At 57.6% G+C, this 18,049-nt stretch overlaps 1 protein-coding gene across 1 annotated transcript in view; it reads right to left on the bottom strand.

The window, feature by feature from the left end:
* Positions 1–4,635: 4,635 nt before the first annotated feature.
* The window catches only part of SRRM4 (serine/arginine repetitive matrix 4), a 120,029-nt gene continuing 106,615 nt past the window's right edge, over positions 4,636–18,049 (bottom strand). Inside the window, exons 9-13 of the mRNA XM_036354022.1 lie at positions 14,448–14,752; positions 10,507–10,692; positions 8,320–8,430; positions 7,195–7,335; positions 4,636–4,903 (exon numbers count right to left, since the gene is read on the bottom strand). Coding sequence (XP_036209915.1) covers positions 4,636–4,903; positions 7,195–7,335; positions 8,320–8,430; positions 10,507–10,692; positions 14,448–14,752 — 1,011 coding nt within the window. The remainder of the gene's footprint in view (positions 4,904–7,194; positions 7,336–8,319; positions 8,431–10,506; positions 10,693–14,447; positions 14,753–18,049) is intronic.

Below are 18,049 nucleotides of genomic sequence, written 5' to 3'. Positions count from 1 at the left end.
CGTGGAGAAATGGCCTTGGGGTTCGCGGAGCCCGCTGGGCTGATGTGGTAGATTCTGCTAGGTCCTCGGCTCATGGCCACTGGAGGAAACAGCCGAGAACAGGGAGAGAAACGATACAGCACAGAAGTCCTCAGGCACAGTCCGGGCCAGAGAGCACTCCTGAGAGATTGCGGGGCGTGGGTTCCGACAGCTCTGAACCCTCCCTCCACGCCGCCAAGCACACGCAGGCCACACCCCGTTCTACAGACAGTAGGACTGAGACCCGAGGCCCACTCCGCTCAATCCAGACACACACAGGCTCATCTCCCTAGAAGGTGAGGCACAGCTTTTCTTGGCCAGAGGAGAGGGATTACAGTCTTCTGTCTCTCGCTTCTTTCTCCCACGGAGTTGTGACTTTTTAATAGAAGTCGGTTCGTGTGCAGGCATTTTATTCCTCAATTAATTTCCATCTACATGAGGTTTTCCCGGAGCTGACCAGTGTTTCAGTTCCGCTGGAGCGTAGTTTCTATGACTGAAGCCTGCGTTGCTGCCAGTTCCAATGTGCTCGGCGGTCCTCGCGCTCATTACCTGGGTGATCGCGCGCCCACGCAGGCGGCCGCACCCGGAGCTGGGAGGTGGGCCGACTTCCAAGAGCCATTCTGGGGCGGGGGCAGTCCTTCTCCTCTCCTCTCCTGTCCTCTCCCCTCCCAACACCACTCGATAAATAGGAAATAAATTATTAAATAAGCCAAGTTCTGATAAGGGATCCCCTCATGGTATTTAGAATGCAAAACAATCACCACTAAAAAAAAAAAAAAAAAAAAAAAACCCTCAAAAAAGAAAAACAAACAAGCAAACAAAAGACAACAGCCACAGACAGAGGGGAGCAGACGAGGCGCCTGGGCTCCCTGGTGCAGAGGGAGGGAGAGGTCCAGGAAGCTTTGCTTGAAACACTTAGCATCCCCCCACCCCCGCGGGACTCAGGTGGCCAATGTAGGAGGGACGAGTGTGAAGGAAACCTGTAGGTTTTTAAAAAAAATTTATATTCAGCTGAAGAGAAACGCAAGATACATGCCAGGACACTACTTTGGTTAGGAGGGGGGGGGGGGGATGTGGCAGAGGCAGCGACAGACGTGGCACCTGAGGAGAAGAAAATGCGTTCGAACCCTTGGCCGCACCCTGAATTCTGGCCTCTTCAAGCAAACCCCTGGGAAAGACAGGTCCGAGTGAATGAGGGACGGGGCTCTCGGGGCCTGTGTCCTTCAAACACCTTGATTTCCCGCTGCTTCTGAAAGACCCGCTTTCCTTCAGAGAAGGGGAGCAGCACAGGATGCAGCCGCCCCGGTGGACCCGAGCCTGGCGGCTCTGACCAGGGGGCTTTTCCCTCTCAGCCCCGGGCACCCACACGGCCTCAGGCTCCGCTCGATGCAGACCCTCCCGTGTCCCAGGCTGCGTCCCTTTTTCTGTGTCTCGGGAAGTGGCTCTGCCTTTGAGAACTGCCCGGCCTCGGTGAACATGGGGATGGACTCGCAGACTCTCCCCGACTTCTCCACGTGGGAACTGGCCCTTCAGTGAACCCCGCAGCAGGGGGCCAGGGCTTCAGGTGTTGGGCCTCAAGCCACGTCTCCCTCCCCTCTCCGCTCTGCCTGTGAGGTTTCAGCATCCGCCCCATCCCCTGGAAGCGCAGCAGGACGCGGGGGAGTGTGAGGACAGGGGCAGCACACCCAGTGAGAGGAGCCCCAGGGGCCCCCGAGCAGCCTCCGGCAGCGTTCCCAGTTCCCAGGCCGGGCTCCCTCGCTCGGGACGCCTGGGCGCAGGCAGGTGAGTCACATTGCCAGGGCAACGCCAAGGCTGTGGCAAAATCTCACCAAACCCAGCGCTGAGCCAGGCCAGCGACCGCCCCGGGCTGGCACGGTGACTGGGAGGGGAGCCGTCTCCAGCCACAGACCCCGCTGGCTGGGCCGATGGGTTCTGAGGTGACCTTGGGGGGACCCCTAGCTGCTCATTTTACTCCCTCCCCAGTTTCAGAAGCAGCTTTGTTCTCTCTCCTGACAGAGAGAAGAGGTCACAGAAAGAGGCCTCCGCTTGGGGCGGGTGTCGGCCGGGGTGACTGGCACCGGCAGAAAGGACAGAGCGGTCTCAGGACGGGAGGAATGAGCCACGCCTGTCGGAAGTGGCGTCACTCACAGGAAGCCAGCCGGGTGCTGCGGGGATGCCCAGTGATCCTGCCACCAGCAGGTGCCCCGGGGCAGGGTGAGGCGAGGTGTGCACGTTCCCGGCCTCTTCCAGGATCTGAGCGCCTCGTCAGCTCCAAGTGCCACCCCAGCTACCACTCCTAGTGAACCCCGTGGCGCCCACCCTCCAGGGCCTCCCAAGCACAGGCAGCCGCCCGAGTCCGCACGACGGGGGCTGGGCGGCCACCATGCCTGGCACCACCTGCCCCCCATCAGTGCCTGAAGGACTTTCAGCGGCCCGACTCCGACTGTGGCGTTCCCTTCCTGCTAACATCAGACTCCAGCCCCCACATGAGCTGTGACTGTCAAGCCAGTGCTCAGCTCAGAAGCTTCTTAGCCACTGACCTGGTGGGCAGGGGCGGGGGCTGAGGAATGAACCTTGGGGCTCGGAGCTCAGGGGTCTCACCTTCAGGGCGGAAGCCAACATCCCCACCCCCTCCGCCTCTCAAATCCCATCCAGAGAGACACTAGGGGAAAGGCATGAGATGCACAGAAATACTTTAGAAAACCCTTCCTCCCCCCCACATACACACACAGCCTCTCCATATAAATAAATAAATAGGGAATACTGCTGATGGTGGCGCAGCGAGATCGCATCACATAAATAAATAAATAAATAAACATAAATTCGTAAAATAAATAAAAGGCTGCTGGCAGCCAGGCCAGGCGGTCCCCTGGGCCTCTCGCTTCTTCCTGAGGAGTCGCCGTGGCTCCGGGAGCCTCAGTCTCTGTGAAGGGGGTGGCGTCCAGCGGGGTTCCGGGTGGGGAAGAGGGTTATTTACAGTTTCTGTACATGCCTTCCCGGCACCTGCCATCCGGCCTCTGTGGTGACAGCATTGGCATCCGTAGGTCTTGGCGGGCGGGGGCCGGGCCTGGGCCAGAGGCGTCCTGGGAGGCCAGGTCCTTGCGCTGCCCGCAGGGTGCGGGCTTGGGGGGTCGCAGGGCAGCTTCTGGCCCCTCAGGCTGCTGTGACGGGGAAGACTGGGGATGGAGGGCTGTTACTTCAGAAAAAACATGTTTTTCTTCCAAATGTTTTCTCTGCAGTGTGAGGGGTAAAGGATGCTGGTCCCTGCTTCCCCACAGCTGAGAGCGGTCCCTCGCTCTCCCCATGTCCTGTCCCGCTGCTGTGGCCACCACACACGGGAACCCGCCCATCAGGCTCCGGAGAGCCGGTCGGCTGGCGAGGGGCTGCCCGGAGTTTATTTCAGGATCCTCTCTCACCCCGTCCGCTGCCTTCTGTCACGAAGCAGCTGCTGGTGTTTGTGTGTTAGAGATCAGCTTACCCACTGTCCGGCCCTGGGCAGGGGGCGGGGTGGAGGGCAGAGTAGGGTGGGGCTTCCTCCACTGACAAGGAACTTCAGAAGCCATGGGCAGCCTTGGGCACGGAGCACCCCAGACCCCCAAGCTCTCCGGATTTGGGTCTGTCCCCCAAACTTGAGCTGCTATGCCCCATCCTAGCAAAATTCCTGAGAGGCAAAGGGGGAGGCATAGGCCGAGGTGGGTACTCAGCTGCACTGGGCAGGATCCAGGGTGTGGCAGTCTGGGGGAGAGGACGGGGCAGGCAGGCGCCAACCAGAGGGCAAGGCCCGACGGGCTGGCGCTGGGGGATGGGAGCTGACCATGGCACTGGGGAATGTTCGGCAGATGGTCCCGTGGAATTAAGCTGGTGCCAGCTGGTAGGACTGTGGCCCTGCTTCCTGCCTATCTGCTGTGTTCTTTCCCGGGAGGTTGCCGGTCCCTGCGAACAGCCCAGAGGCATTGTGGGTGAGCCAGGGTGGCCTCTCGTGCTAGAACCTGCCGGGCCCCTTCTGACCCGCGGGCGCAGTGGAGCCGCAGGCCCTTCCTCTGTGTCTGCATCCCTGGGCAGAGGACCCTCCTCCCAACTGAACGCCCGCATCCCTGCTCACACACGGCTCTTCTTCTAGGACTCAACAGCCTCTAGCCTTTGCTCTGGCCAGTTTGGGGGTGAAAGGCCTGACCCTCTCCTGCAGCTGAAGTGCCCTTGGTCTCTTCTCTTGCCCCCCACCCCACGCCCACCCCCATGAGGGATCCGTAACCCTGAGCCAGGAGCCGGTTGGAGCCTGGGAGCAGGTGTCAGTGGAGCCATCTCTGCATGCCCCTGGCCAGGCCCAAACGCTGCAGTTATGGCCCCGCTGCTGCTTGCAGAGCCTTGAGGGGTGTGTGCCAACAGAGGGTGGTCTCTCCATAGGTCCAGGCTTGAGTTGAACCCAGGGTGGCGCTGGTGGAGGCTCCTAGCAGCTGGACGTAGAGGCTGACCCCTCTTTTCCTCCTCCCAGGAGCTCAGGAAGGACAGGGTCCAGGAGCCCTCAATGTCTGTCACCAAGAAGGCAGGGTGGGCAGGGAGGGGGGCTGGCCGAGGCAAGGGCCCGCCCGCAGGCAGCTGGCTCCCAGAGGGCCTCGCTTAGCGCCTCGTGCTGGAGTCGCTGTCTGCTGAGCTGGAGCTGCGGCTGCGGCTGCGGCTGCGGCTGCGGGAGCCCAGGCTGGGGCTGCGGGAACTGGAGCTGCTGCTCGTGCGGGTCCGGCTGTGGCTGCGGCTGTGGCTGCGGCTGCGGCTGTGGCTGCGGCTGGCGGAGCGGCTGCTGCCGCGGCTGTACCAGGAGGAGGTGCTGCTGAGGCCGCTGGACGAGGAGGGGCTGGGCCGGTAGTAGGGGATGGGGCGTTTCCGGGCACTGTGGAGACCAGAGGGAGAGCCTGAGGGCCAGACTCCTGCCTCCGCCCCAGCCTGAGCCTGTCCCAGGGGAGAGAGAGCCGGCCCTTCCGTTCCCCAGCCCCTTGTGACCTGATTCTTCTCTGGCAGTTCCGAGCGCCAGGGAGACAGACCTCGTGCTGACAAGTCCTAAAAAGTGGTAATTTCACTTTTTAACACACCAGGCCCGGAGCTCAGAGCCTCCAGCTGGCCACGGGGTCTACATTAAACTTTAATCCTAGTTTGGTTATTTTTACTTGGACTAGAACCTTCTATTTATGGCAGGGAAGGACAATTTTCCATTTACTGTAGTGTCTCAGTTTCCTTTTTAAAGAAATGTATGGCCCTCTAAAGAAAGGGCAAGTCTATTTAGAGAAAATTAAGTAAACACTAGGACACTTAGCAGACAAGGCAAAGGTGGGGGGTGACTGGTTTGGGAAACACTGATGAGTTCATCGGATGGACTATTTGGGGTTGACCAAGGAAACCCGAGTCTTCGGAAACGCCACTCTCATGGCGTCAGCCTTCCTCTCCAGCGGTTCTCAACCTGTGGGTCGCGACCCCTGAAAATACATCCTGCATATCAGATATTTACATTACGATTCATAACAGTAGCAAAATTAGTTATGAAGTAGCAACGAAAATGATTTTATGGTTGGGGGTCACACAACATGAGGAACTGTATTAAAGGGTCGCATTAGGAAGGTTGAGAACCACTGCTCTAAGCCGACCCACAGACATGGCAGTGGGTGCAGGCGTTCCCTCTTTGGCACAAGTTCTTTTTCCTTCTCCAGGCCATGAGGGGGCACCCCTGCCCTGTGGGTCTCTGGACTGATCCTTGCAGGGTGAGTAGGCAAAGCCCTGCAGCCAGTCTGAGGGCAGCACTCAGGCATTCGCCCAGCTTTCAAGGCCTGAGAAAGTGCGTCCACTCAGACCCCGGCTTCTCTCCTCTGAGACCGTACCTGCCACAGAAGACTCGGCACCGGACCAGCCAGTCCGTAGGAGGGCGCAGCGGGCCTAGTGCTCTGCATTTACATTCACCAGGCACGCCCACGTCTCTGTCTCCTTTCAGTCCAGCTCATGATACTCCCGGGACCGATTTCCTCCCGTATTTCCTGGGTGAGAACTTCCCCGTTCCCCTGGGAAGTGGCATGGCCAGGATTCCACCCCAGATCCAGGACTCTCCTCCTCACCTCCCTGTAAACACCTTTAAACTTAACCCCATGTGCCCTCCGCAACTTGGTTAGGGTGTAGATACGGATGGGCCTATCTCAGCCTGGACTCTGAGCCTGTGGGTCATCCCCAGGCAAAGGCCCAGGCCCATGGCTTTGGCCTGACCTCACTCTCTTCCCAGCCCCGCCTCCTGGTCCCAACTCTGGCCACACCCAATCCTCATGCTGGCCCCAGCCCTCCAGCCAGTAGGGTCGGCTGGGGTGCTGACTTGGCCCTGAGGTTCTGAAGGCAAACAGTTTCGGTGGTTGGGAGTTTGGGGGCGGGGTGGTCCCTGAGCGCCCACAATTCTGTAATCCGGCCCCAGGGAGGCCTGGAGAGAGCCCGAGGCTGGAGCTGGTGGTGAGGGAGTGGGAGTGAGGGTGAAGGTCGCCCCAGCCTCCCGCCTCTCACCTGGTGACCCTCCCCTCTCACCTGGTGACCCTCCCCTCTCACCTGGTGATCCTCCCCTCTCACCTGGTGATCGTCCCCTCTCACCTGGTGACCCTCCCCTCTCACCTGGTGACCCTCCCCTCTCACCTGGTGACCTTCCCCTCTCACCTGGTGACCCTCCCCTCTCACCTGGTGACCCTCCCCTCTCACCTGGTGACCCTCCCCTCTCACCTGGTGACCCTCCCCTCTCACCTGGTGACCCTCCCCTCTCACCTGGTGACCCTCGCCTCTCACCTGGTGACCCTCCCCTCTCACCTGGTGACCCTCCCCTCTCACCTGGTGACCTTCCCCTCTCACCTGGTGACCCTCCCCTCTCACCTGGTGACCCTCCCCTCTCACCTGGTGACCTTCCCCTCTCACCTGGTGACCCTCGCCTCTCACCTGGTGACCCTCGCCTCTCACCTGGTGACCTTCCCCTCTCACCTGGTGACCCTCCCCTCTCACCTGGTGACCCTCCCCTCTCACCTGGTGACCCTCCCCTCTCACCTGGTGACTTTCCCCTCTCACCTGGTGACCCTCCCCTCTCACCTGGTGACCCTCCCCTCTCACCTGGTGACCCTCCCCTCTCACCTGGTGACCCTCGCCTCTCACCTGGTGACCCTCCCCTCTCACCTGGTGATCCTCCGCGCCTCCAGGTGGCTTGGGGAGTCTCTTCGGCGCTTCCGCATGGGCGAGTAGGACCTCCGTCTCCTGCGCTCTCGTTCCCGCTCCCGCTGCTGCGAGTTCTTCTCATTGTACTTGGGGTCCCGTTCCCTGAAGGGGTGCGAGGGGATTACTGGGGATCTGGGGCTGCCTGGCTTACTGTGCGAGGGGCTGGGAGAGGGGCACTCACTTCCTGTACACATGCCCTCCCACTGGGGCGGGGTCTGCTCAGGCCCCAAAGGACAGGAGGGAAGATGGCCGGGCTGTGGAGTCTGTGCGGGTGAGCACCATGGGCAGGGTGAGCACGGTGGGCGGGGTGAGCACGGTGGGCGGGGTGAGCACCGTGGGCAGGGTGAGCACGGTGGGCGGGGTGAGCACGGTGGGCGGGGTGAGCACGGTGGGCGGGGTGAGGTGAGCATTGTGGGTAGGATGAGCACGGTGGGTAGGGTGAGCACGGTGGGCAGGGTGAGCGCCGTGGGCGGGGTGAGCGCAGTGGGCGGGGTGAGCACGGTGGGCAGGGTGAGCATCGTGGGCAGGGTGAGCACTGTGGGCGGGGTGAGGTGAGCATTGTGGGTAGGATGAGCACGGTGGGTAGGGTGAGCACGGTGGGCGGGGTGAGCGCGGTGGGCGGGGTGAGCGCAGTGGGCGGGGTGAGCACGGTGGGCAGGGTGAGCATCGTGGGCAGGGTGAGCACCGCAGGCAAGGTGTCAGCCTTTGAGGGTGGGCATTACAGGGGTGCAGGTGCTGCAGGGGTGAGGATCTGAAGGTTACCCAGGCCCTGATGAGTAAGAATTGGGGGCTCAATATAGGGATGAGGGGCTGTTTGGGGGGTGTGAATGGTGGAGGTGTGAATTCTGGGGTGTCGCCGTGGGAGCCTTTGGGGTGGGGGTATATTAGGGCACAAGGATATATTTGGGGTCTCAGCTGCCACTTGGGATGACAAAGGGAACTACAGTTCAATCATCATCCTATTCCTAGTCTGGCTAGTTTGACCTAAGGGGAGTAGGGGCGGGGCTTGGGGACATTCTGGTGTGAGCCTGGGAGGCGGGGCCTACTCAGAGGGGCGGGGCCAGTACAAGGGGGTGGGGCTGGTACCTGCTGGGGCTGTAGCGGGAGTAGCTGGGGCTGCGGCGGGATCCAGAGCTTCTGCTGGGCGGGCTCCTTGGGCCAGACTTGGAGGAGTAGCTGGGAGAGCGCGAGTAGGACCTGGAGGAGAGGAGGCTGTGCCTGAGAAGCCTGCCGGCCGCCAGGGCTGCTGGATGGCCAGCTGGGCGAAGGCCTTCTGTTTCTGGAGGCCAGGCCAAGGCAGCAGGCCCTCCCTGGCTAACTGCCCTCCTTGTCACGTGGTTAATAATGTGGGCATCTTCCTCTTACCGAGCTCTTCCTATCCTGGCCACTTATTAGCCACGTGGCCTTAGGTAGGTGATGCCTCTGTGTCTCTGTTTTCTCATCTCTAAAATGGGGTAATAACAGTACTTACCCCATAGAACTGTAAATTAAATGGGTAAATTAGGGTAAATCACTTAGCATACTAACACAGAGCCAGCAGTGGGAAATATTAGCCATGATGTGTCTATCCTATATAATAAAAGGCTAATATGCAAATCGACCGAACAGTGAAATGACCAGTCGCTATGACACTCAATGACCACCAGGGGACAGACACTCAATGCAGGAGCTGCCCCTGGTGGTCAGTGTGTTCCCACAGGGGTAGTGCTGCTCAGCCAGAAGCCCTGAGCTGGGCTCATGGCTGGTGAGCTCAGTGGCAGTGGCGGGGGCTTCTCCTGCCTCCGCAGCAGTGCTAAGGATGTCTGACTGACGGTTTAGACATCCGTCAGTCGGACATCTCCTGAGGGCTCCCAGATTGTGAGAGGGCACAGGCCGGGCTGAAGCCCCCCCCCCCCACCACCAAGTGCACGAATTTTGTGCACCAGGCCTCCAGTATTATCATATCAATGCATTTTACTCTGTGCCAGACATTGAACTAATATTAGCTTTGGGTGCATTATCTCATTTAATCCTCAGCACATCCTAGGGTTGGGTCCTGGGACCAGTCCTGTTGTGTATGAGGAAACAGAGGCACAGGGAGGGGATATAATTTGCTCAAGGACATCTGTTGGGAATTCCTGTTTGAAGAGGGGAGCTGGACTGCGTGAAGCCCCAGGATGACTAGGTGGACTTCCAGCCCTGAGGGTTCGTGTCTGTGCATTCTGCTGCATCCTTATTCCACACGGAGAAAAAGAAACAATTACTAATCGCTATTGTAACTCAGTGGTAGAATGCAAACAATGGACACTCCCTCACCTTCCTGTAGCCACCCCCCTTGAAATGTGCCTTTGCAGCTCCGCCCACTCAGAGGAGCACCCCTTGCGTCTGATTGGTCATTGTGACTTCTGTGGCTAACAGAATGGCAGAAGGGATATCACGTCCATCCCAAGCCAGGACCTCAGAGGCCTCGCACACTTCCGCACTCCCTCTCTCTCTGAACCTGGCCATCGCAGCGTGGAGCAGCCCAGACAAGTGAGCTGGAAGGTGAGAGACCACCCGGAGCAAAGCAGCCAGCCCCAGCTCACGGAAGACACATACATGAGCCCGAGAGATTAGAAGAACCACTCGGCTGAGCCCAGCCCAGATCACTGATCCACAGCATCAGAAAGTAAATACTTGTTTAAGGATGCTAAGTTTGGGGGTAATTTTTTTTAATTTTTAAAAATATATTTTTTTTATTGATTTCAGAGAGGAAGGGAGAAGGAGAGAGAGAGAGAGAGAGAGAGAATCATTCATTGACTGCCTTCTCCATGTCCCCCACTGGGGATTAAGCCCACAACCCGGGCATGTGTCCTAACTGGGAATCAAACTTTGACCTCCTGGCTCATAGGTCAACACTCAACCACTGAGCCATGACAGCCGGTGGGGTGGGGGTTGGGGGGGTATTTTATTTTACTTTATTTTTTTGCAGAAGCTAACTGACACACATCAGCTCCTCATCATGCCAATAGTAACAATAATAACTAATATTTATAATGTTCCAAGTTTTGCTCTAAGTACCTTGTAGTTCTTGGAACAATCCTGCAGGGTATTATTATTTTCATTTTGCACATGAGGAAACTGAGGCCCAGAGAGCTGAACGGAGGCCCAAGGCCAGCAGCTCGTACTGGATAATGGCATTCAGCTCACGCCTGCCTGACGCCTCTGCCCACGGGCCCCAGGACGGCTCTGTCCCTGGAACCTCATCAGCTCCCTCAGGAGGAAATGCTGCAGAGCCAGGTCAGGCGCACTCACCTTTTCCCAGAGGAGGCGGACCGGCTCCGGGTGTACCTGGGGGAGGCCCTGGGGCTGGGGGACCGGGAGGAGTGGCTGGAGGACTGGGTGCTGGCATGGGAGGAGCTGCGGGCGCACCCTCTTCTGGGGGAGCTCTGGGCCGTGGGCGGGACGGCACTGGACTTCTTCACCGGTGACTGCGGTTCCCTGTGGGAGGGAGAGCATCGTCAGTACCGCCTGCCTCTGGCCTGTGGGCCCGTGCTGGTACTCGCCTCCCACCTCTGCCTCAGCTGTGGTGCTCCCCGCACCCCCGCCCTCCTCTTCCCGTCCTGCCTCCGGGAAGTGACCCCAGGCCACCGAGGCTGGAGTAGAGGCAGAGAGGGACACATCCCAAGGGGGCACTCCACAGTATTTTGGGCCACTGGGCAGGGGCACGGTGGTCAATAACATCGCATCACGTGCTGGGAGATCTACTCCCTGCCCAGTCTTGCCCGGCCCTGATTCCATTAGTGGGAAGGCGTGTGGGTGCTGCTGGGTTTCACCACCTCTCCAGGCTGCAGGCTCCCAGAGAGGAGCAGGCCATTGCGACTAACTGGAATAAACACACGTTTCACCGTGTGCTGTTATGGGTGCCTTCTATTTAGGACAAGAGATACGATGTTCTCTCTAAGGTGGCACCATAAGTGTCCTCACGTGAAGCGTGAGTTTGCTGAAGTGACAGTGGTACAGAGGGAGGGTAAAAATCAAGAAGCTGGATTAAGTTTTGGAAACCATAGTGTAGCCGTTCTGCACCCGGGAGAGCTGAGACCCAAAGGGTATAGAAGCTTGTTCAGAGCCACCGCGGACAGCGACTGCTCTGTGTTCTCACCTGCCTAGGGCCACGCTGGGCTCAGTCAGGACCTGCTCACTGGCTTGGACCAAGGTCAAGTTCCAACAACAGTAGTAGGTTTCGCGGTTCAGCCTTCAGGCTCAGCTCACCTCTCTGGACTCTGGGCCTGGGGGACTGTGTGTTCCTCCTGGAATGTCCCTGTCCCCTCCCTTGTGTCCGGCCTTGGAGCACCCACCGCCTGGCACCCCCTCTCTCCCCTCTTCACCTGAAAACTCCTCAGGGTTCAGGCTTTAGGCTGACCTCACCTTTTCAGGGAAGCCTTCCTTGACACCCCCTGCATCTGGCTGGGTGCCCTCCAGTGTGTCCCCCCCAGCCCTCATGCCTCCCTCTGCCAACGAGACCTCTTGGTCTCATGGTTGTTTCTTCCTTCTGCAGACATTGAGCGCCTTGGGGACGGGGTTCATGTCTCTCTGGACACTGTCCCAGCCCCTGGGCCGGAGCCTGAGGCCTGGGCCCCAGGCCGTCAACACAGCTGCAGAACAAGCACCTTGAGACGCTCAGTGCCCTGGCCCTTCACAGGCATCATCTCAGTCTGAGCAACAGCCTCATGAAGCGGCACCACTGTACCCCAGTTCACAGAGGACTCCGGGCCTCCCCGATGCCCAAACCCCACCTGTCCAGCTCCGAGCCCATGCCCCTGCACCTCACCAGCCCCCCACCTTCACGGACCAGGGTTCCCCGGACTTAAGAGCTCATGCCTCTTGCACTCAGCCATCTGCTCAGAGCTGACGTGACACAAAGAGCAGTGGATTTAAAGATCATTCACATTTCAAAGTGAAAGGCTGGGGCTGAATGATTTAGTGTGACTGCCCACATAGAGCAAATTAAGCAGGTAACTGCTGGACACTTCTAGGTGTTGCTCCAGGTCTGGGACAGACCTGTGTTTGGATCTGGTGTTGACCCTCATTAACTGCGTTTCCGAATGACTCTGAGCCTCAGTTTCCCCAACTGCTAAAAAGGGGTTATACTGGGACCTATCCCTGAGTGAAGGAAGATGATTTGTGGAAAGCACTTGGCATAGGACCTAGCATGTAGTTCGGGCTCCATGAGTACTAACTGCCACTATTACGATTGCTGGTGTTTTTATCACTACTCCTAGTGTTCCTGGCATAACAGCCCTGTGTCAGTAGACACGTGTCCTTGCTCATCTGGGAATGTCACTGTCTGTTCCGGAGACACTGACATTTACTCTGGCCCAGCCCTGGCTCCCAGCCAAGCTTGGGTGTGAACTGGGGTCAGGGATGTCCTGAGGCGGCAAACCAGAGGCCAGGTCTGTGTGGATGCCAAGCGGTGTGTCCAGGACTGACGTGACCATGTGCTGGGCACACAGGGTGCTCTGTCCTTGCAGACGGCTCTGCCGCCACGGCTTTGTTGTCTTTCCGACCTGGGCCAGTTCCCCCTCCGTAGGCATCCTGGTGGGCCCCGCTCCCGGGAGGTCACCATACTCGCAGGAGGTCCCCATATTGATGCTGACACCCTATCGATCAGCCTAGCGCATTACAGCCCAGAGCTCCTGGGCCCCCACGGTCCCCCAGCCTCAGCCTCCCGAGTACTGGGACGACGGGCGCGCTCAGCTTGGCTGTCTTCTGAAACCCGGCCACTGTGAACCAGAGCAGACCCATCCCCAGAAGGAAGACCCCACTGTTGTACGGCGGAGTGCAAGCCAGTCCTTCCCACCTCCTGCACCTCTGCAGCTCCCCCATCAACACTCGCTCCCGGGGAGAGGGCCCCCGCTTTTGTTTCTCCAGCACCAACCGGTGTCCGGCCTGTGGGAGGTGCCTGGAGCTGAGGGATGAGACCCTGCATGAGGGTGTGGAGTGAGTGGGCAGCAAACTGCAGCAGCGGCTCCCGTGGTGCTCTCCTCGGTGATGAAACAGCATTACAGCTGTCTCTTGCGTGGCTGCACACAAGTGTTTTCCACAGAAAACTGCATCCAGCAGGTGTGTGAAATGGGCAAGAGGCATGTGAAGTTTTATATCTATAACTTTCCACAAGTGCAGCCTACCCCACGGTCAACATTCCCCACGGAATGGTACATTTGTTATAAATAATAAACCTGACCCAAGCCCAGGTCACAGGAGGGTCCACTCTTGGTGGTGCCCATTCTATGGGCTTTGACAAGTGTATAATGACACGTATCCACCGTTATAGTCTCGTACACCATCGTTTCCCTGCCCTAAGAATCCTCTGTGCTCATCCCCCTCCCAGCACAGCCCCCAGCGACCACTGGTCCTTTCACTGTCTCCAGTTTTGCCTTTTCCAGAATGTGATAGTTGGAATCATACAGTATGCAGCCTTTTCAGATTGGCTTCTTCCACTTGGTAGTATGGATTTTAAGGTTCCTCCATGTCGTTTCATGACTTAAAAGCTCATTTCTTTTTGGGTCTGAATAATATTCCATTGTCTGGATGGGCCACAGATTATTTCTCCATTTATCTACTAAAGGACATCTTGTTACTTCCAGGTTTTGGAAATTAAGAATAAAGCTGCTATACAAACATTAATTGCAGGTTTTTGTGTGGACATAAATTTTCAGTACATTTGGGTAAATATTGTAGTCTACCTTTGAATGACAGCGATTTATTCTAGACAAGAATTCAGCCTCCCCCGGGCCAGAGTGGTTGGTCCACGGCGGGAAGTGGCCCAAGCTGGCCGAGCAGAGCCGATGAGCACCTGCCCTGTGCTCTGATGAAGTTTGGGGGAAAGGTATTTCCCTTCCAGTGGCTGGCTACACAGATGGACTGTTAGCTGGATGGACATCTGCCAGTGCCTTGGGAGGGCCCGCTCGAGGATGAAGCAACAGAGGGAAGCAGAGCTGAGAGATGTAATGGAAAAGACAGATTCCCAAGGATATACTTTTGAGCCCCTGGATCCAGCTGTACCTGAAGCTGAATATTTCAAAAATCATTTTTAAAAAGTAGGATTTGTTAAAAACTATGCCAGTTCAAGTTGAGTTTTTTCCTCTTGCAAATAAAAGACTCCTGCGTGGGAGCCCAGTGGGAGGTGCAGGGCAAGGGTGCGAGACTGCGATGCGGAGCTAAGGCGGCTCCCTCCTCCCGCCCAGGGGACTGACCTTGGCTCTCTGCCCCTGCTGGTGGGGGAGAGATTGTCCGGAGCCGGCCCCTTGTTCTGGGGCGAGGAGGTGGTGAAGGAGTTCCCTGAATCAGAGGTGTTGCCACTGTGGAGGTCCTGGCCCTGGCTGCGTTCCCCACTGGGACTCTCCTTCTCCTGCCCCCGCGACCTGCTGGAGCTGATCTGCGTGGAGGGCGGCGAGGAGGTGTCATTGCCTGAGTCGTACTCCTGGGAGCGTCCGCGGGGGGTGGTGAGCGGGCTGGCTGTTTTGGTAAAGAGGTCAGCAGCAGACCCCGAGCCAGTGATCTGAAAGCAAAAACACCCGTTGAAGGCGCTGAGCATCGGCCGCGGCTGCGTCTAGACAACCTAGAAATGTTTACCGTCATGATGCACTGTAACGAGAGGAGAGAGGAAAGAAGAGACGCCAAAAAACAAAAGCACAACTTCCTGAGAGAATACCACAGAAAGGAGATATTTACCCCCTGCTAGGATAACTGGAAGATTGAGGTATCATGCAGAGAAAAAGCATGCGATCCAGATTAAACAAAAGAAAAAGGAAATTATACAAAAATTTAATTTCTAATGAATTAACACAAACCAAAGAGGCAACTTAATAGAAAGGGGGGGGGGGTGGATACACCCTTAATCTAAAACAATAATAAAATAAAGGAAGGGGGAGGGGAAAGAAATGGGACTGTGGGCCTGAAAAAAAAATTATCTTGGAACTGAAAAAAAATAAAAAAGATAAAGCCAAAGTTTTAAACTTCAACCAAATTCTCCATGATTTGGACTATTTTTTCTTTTAAATAAAAAGTTGCCTGAATCGATCCTTAAACAAGTATCACATGGGGAAAAGAAATGAAATAAAGATGAGCTTTTAAAAAGATATATGTAATGTCAAGGTCACAAAATGACATTTTAGTAGTTTTCAATTAAAGGGGAAAAGAAAGGGGGTGGGGGGAGGAAGTCAAATAGTCTGACTGAAAACAAACAAAAAGCTCTACGGCATCTGTGTGCGTCCTTCCCCCGGAGCAGGAGCTAAGGCTCTCAGTGGCGTCTAAGAAATGCTCTCATGTCTGCGGATTTCATCCACTTACCAAGCAAGAGCTCCTCCTTTAGTAGGTGGGTAAGGTGTAAGAGAAAGGGAAGAGCGGGCAACGTGAGTCCATCATTAGAGTCGCAAATGACAAGAAAACACACACCCTTTCTGCACACCCTCACACTTGGCCCTGAACTTGAGTTTTGGTTTCTCCGCGTTCTGGACAGGGGAGGCGGCAGAGCTGTCCGCTTCCTCTGTAGGGCCTCAAGCTGCCAGCGCTACCTCGGTCGGTCAGTCCCTTAGTGCCCAAGCGCGGGCCAGGATGAGGCCACACAGGGAGGGTTTGCTTGCAACAAAGGGCTTGGGGAGGGGCTTGGAGATTTGGCTTTGGGGTGACTGGGACAGACGGAGGAGTGAGGGCTGATGGAGAGCCGCCCGTGGGAAGGCGGCAGTGTGTTTAGGAACGCAGCGGATGCTTTTCTCTCAGTTCTGGGTGTCTCACCAGGGATGACACCGGGTTTGGTTCTGGTCCCCGCCAACAGTGCAGGCGTTTTAGCTGCGGCAAGAGGAACCCCTGCCTGGGCCTCCTCCAACGATAACCATCCCCATGGGATCAAGAGGGCGCCGAGGGAACGACCCTCCCGGCCCCTGAGACCCCAGGATCCTGTTTAAATGGCCCGAGCCCCCAGGGTCTCTGCGGCTCATCCCTGGATCTACCTGTTCTCGAAGGTGTACACTCCCAGCTCCAGGGGGCTCTCTGGACAGGCCTTGGAGGTTCAGGCTGAGGTGTCAGCGTGCAGGTGTGGGAGGCCCGCCCAGGTGCCGCGTGGTGGAGGCCGCGGACGAGAAGGGAGGGCCAGGCCCTGGGCAGGCTTCCCACCCTGCCACGCCCTGCCCGGCGCCCTGAAGGGCCTGAGATCCCGACTTAGATCGGAGATGCTTGTGATGACAGGCTTGCCAAAGCAGGAGCACGCACTTCATTGAAGTGCGCAGGCTTGACTTATAGACATGCAGACGTATAGCATGTGGGCTTCCTTTAGACGCTGCCCGGACCCCACACGTACTCTGTGGGCCTCACCACCACAGCCTGCCTGCCCCCACTTGGCTTTCTCAGGAACATTCCTGCCTTCTCAGCAGTTGGCCTGACGGTGAGACACAGAAACATGCAACTGGGAGAGTCGCCCTGGTGCCTCCGACAGCTCAGCATGTCAGCTCCGGGCCTGGGGGGCAGGGCTTCCTCGTGGATTCTCCCGGGAGGCTTTGGGCACAGCCGAGGGATGGCCCAGCGTGGCCACGGTCTACCCAGCACGGTGGCTGCTGTCCCTGCTTGGGTCCCGGCTAGCTGTGCCCTGGAGAAGGGACCTCAAGATAAGTTGCTCAGGCGGAGTTTCTAGCTCCGTTTTGTCTTCCTCTTTGCAACGTGGACGTCACATCTCCCTGCCTCCGGGAGTGGGAAGGGGAGGTGTGTTTCCACGCTGGCCAGGAGTCAGGAAGCGCCACGCCAGGCAGCTGCACCCGGACCCAGCGCTGGGGCCGAGCACTCAGCTGGGGCGTGGACCAGGGATGGGCTCCGAGACTCGGCCTCAGAGGTGGTGGGTGTCTGGTGGCCAGGATGTCACCGGTGAACCAGGCAAGCCCTCCTTGGAGGGAACCGGGCTCAAGTTAAGGGGCCGTGAGAACAGCGATTCCCGTGATCCCTGGCCTGCTCGCTGGGTGCAGCCAGGCTGGGCCTTTCTCTCCCCAGAACCTGGCAGAGCTGGACCCTCCCCTTGTCTGTGCACAAAGCCTTGGCTGCTCATTTCACATGATTGGCCCTGGTGCATTGTGGGTCCCCACCGGCAAAGATTTGGCAGGTCGGAGGCCCCTTAGGGCTGGTGGCGGGAGAAGGGGACCTTTTCTTCTCCACCCCACACCCTGCGCTCACGGGGACACTTTCGGGGCGTCTCAACCTGACCACAGCCAATATCCACACGGAACTTGCGAGTTTAGAACCAAGAATTCTACATGGCATCGTGCTTCCCATCATCACCGGAAAACAGAGAGAACGGTGCTACTGACATGACCCCCCACCTGGTGCCTAAAAATACCAACCCCTGTGGCCTGTTTACAAGTCCCGCTGCTCGGGATGAATCTTATTCTGTGACACGCATGACCGCGACCTTTACAGCCGCCCTCTGGCTGCGGTGCCCCAGGTCGGGATTCACAACCGGCCTGGTGAGTGGGGGGAGGGGGTTTCACTCCACGGCCCAGGGCACAGCAGTGTCATGTCACATCCCTGGCAGGTTCCGAACATACAATCCTTCTCACTCTATTTGACCTGCTTGGGTTGGATTGGAGTATTTACCTGGGGTGGGTGGGGGGAGGGAGGTCATGCATCCCTGCCTCTTCCCGCTGAAATCTATTTGGTTCTGTCTTTACACGTCTTGATGGCTCGTCGATATTTCCAGGGGACAGGACTTTTTAATGAATTCATTAGAGATGTCTGGTTAGTTTAATGGCCTCGCAGCCCCAGACTCTACCTTTTCCAGAGCTTGCCATTCACCCACACAAAGAGGAGACACAAC

This window comes from Myotis myotis, unplaced genomic scaffold, assembly GCF_014108235.1.
Source record: "Myotis myotis isolate mMyoMyo1 unplaced genomic scaffold, mMyoMyo1.p scaffold_m19_p_20, whole genome shotgun sequence".
NCBI classification, from domain to species: domain Eukaryota; kingdom Metazoa; phylum Chordata; class Mammalia; order Chiroptera; family Vespertilionidae; genus Myotis; species Myotis myotis.
The sequence above is the reverse complement of the archived record's forward strand: the minus strand, read 5'-3'. Positions and strand labels throughout refer to the sequence as shown.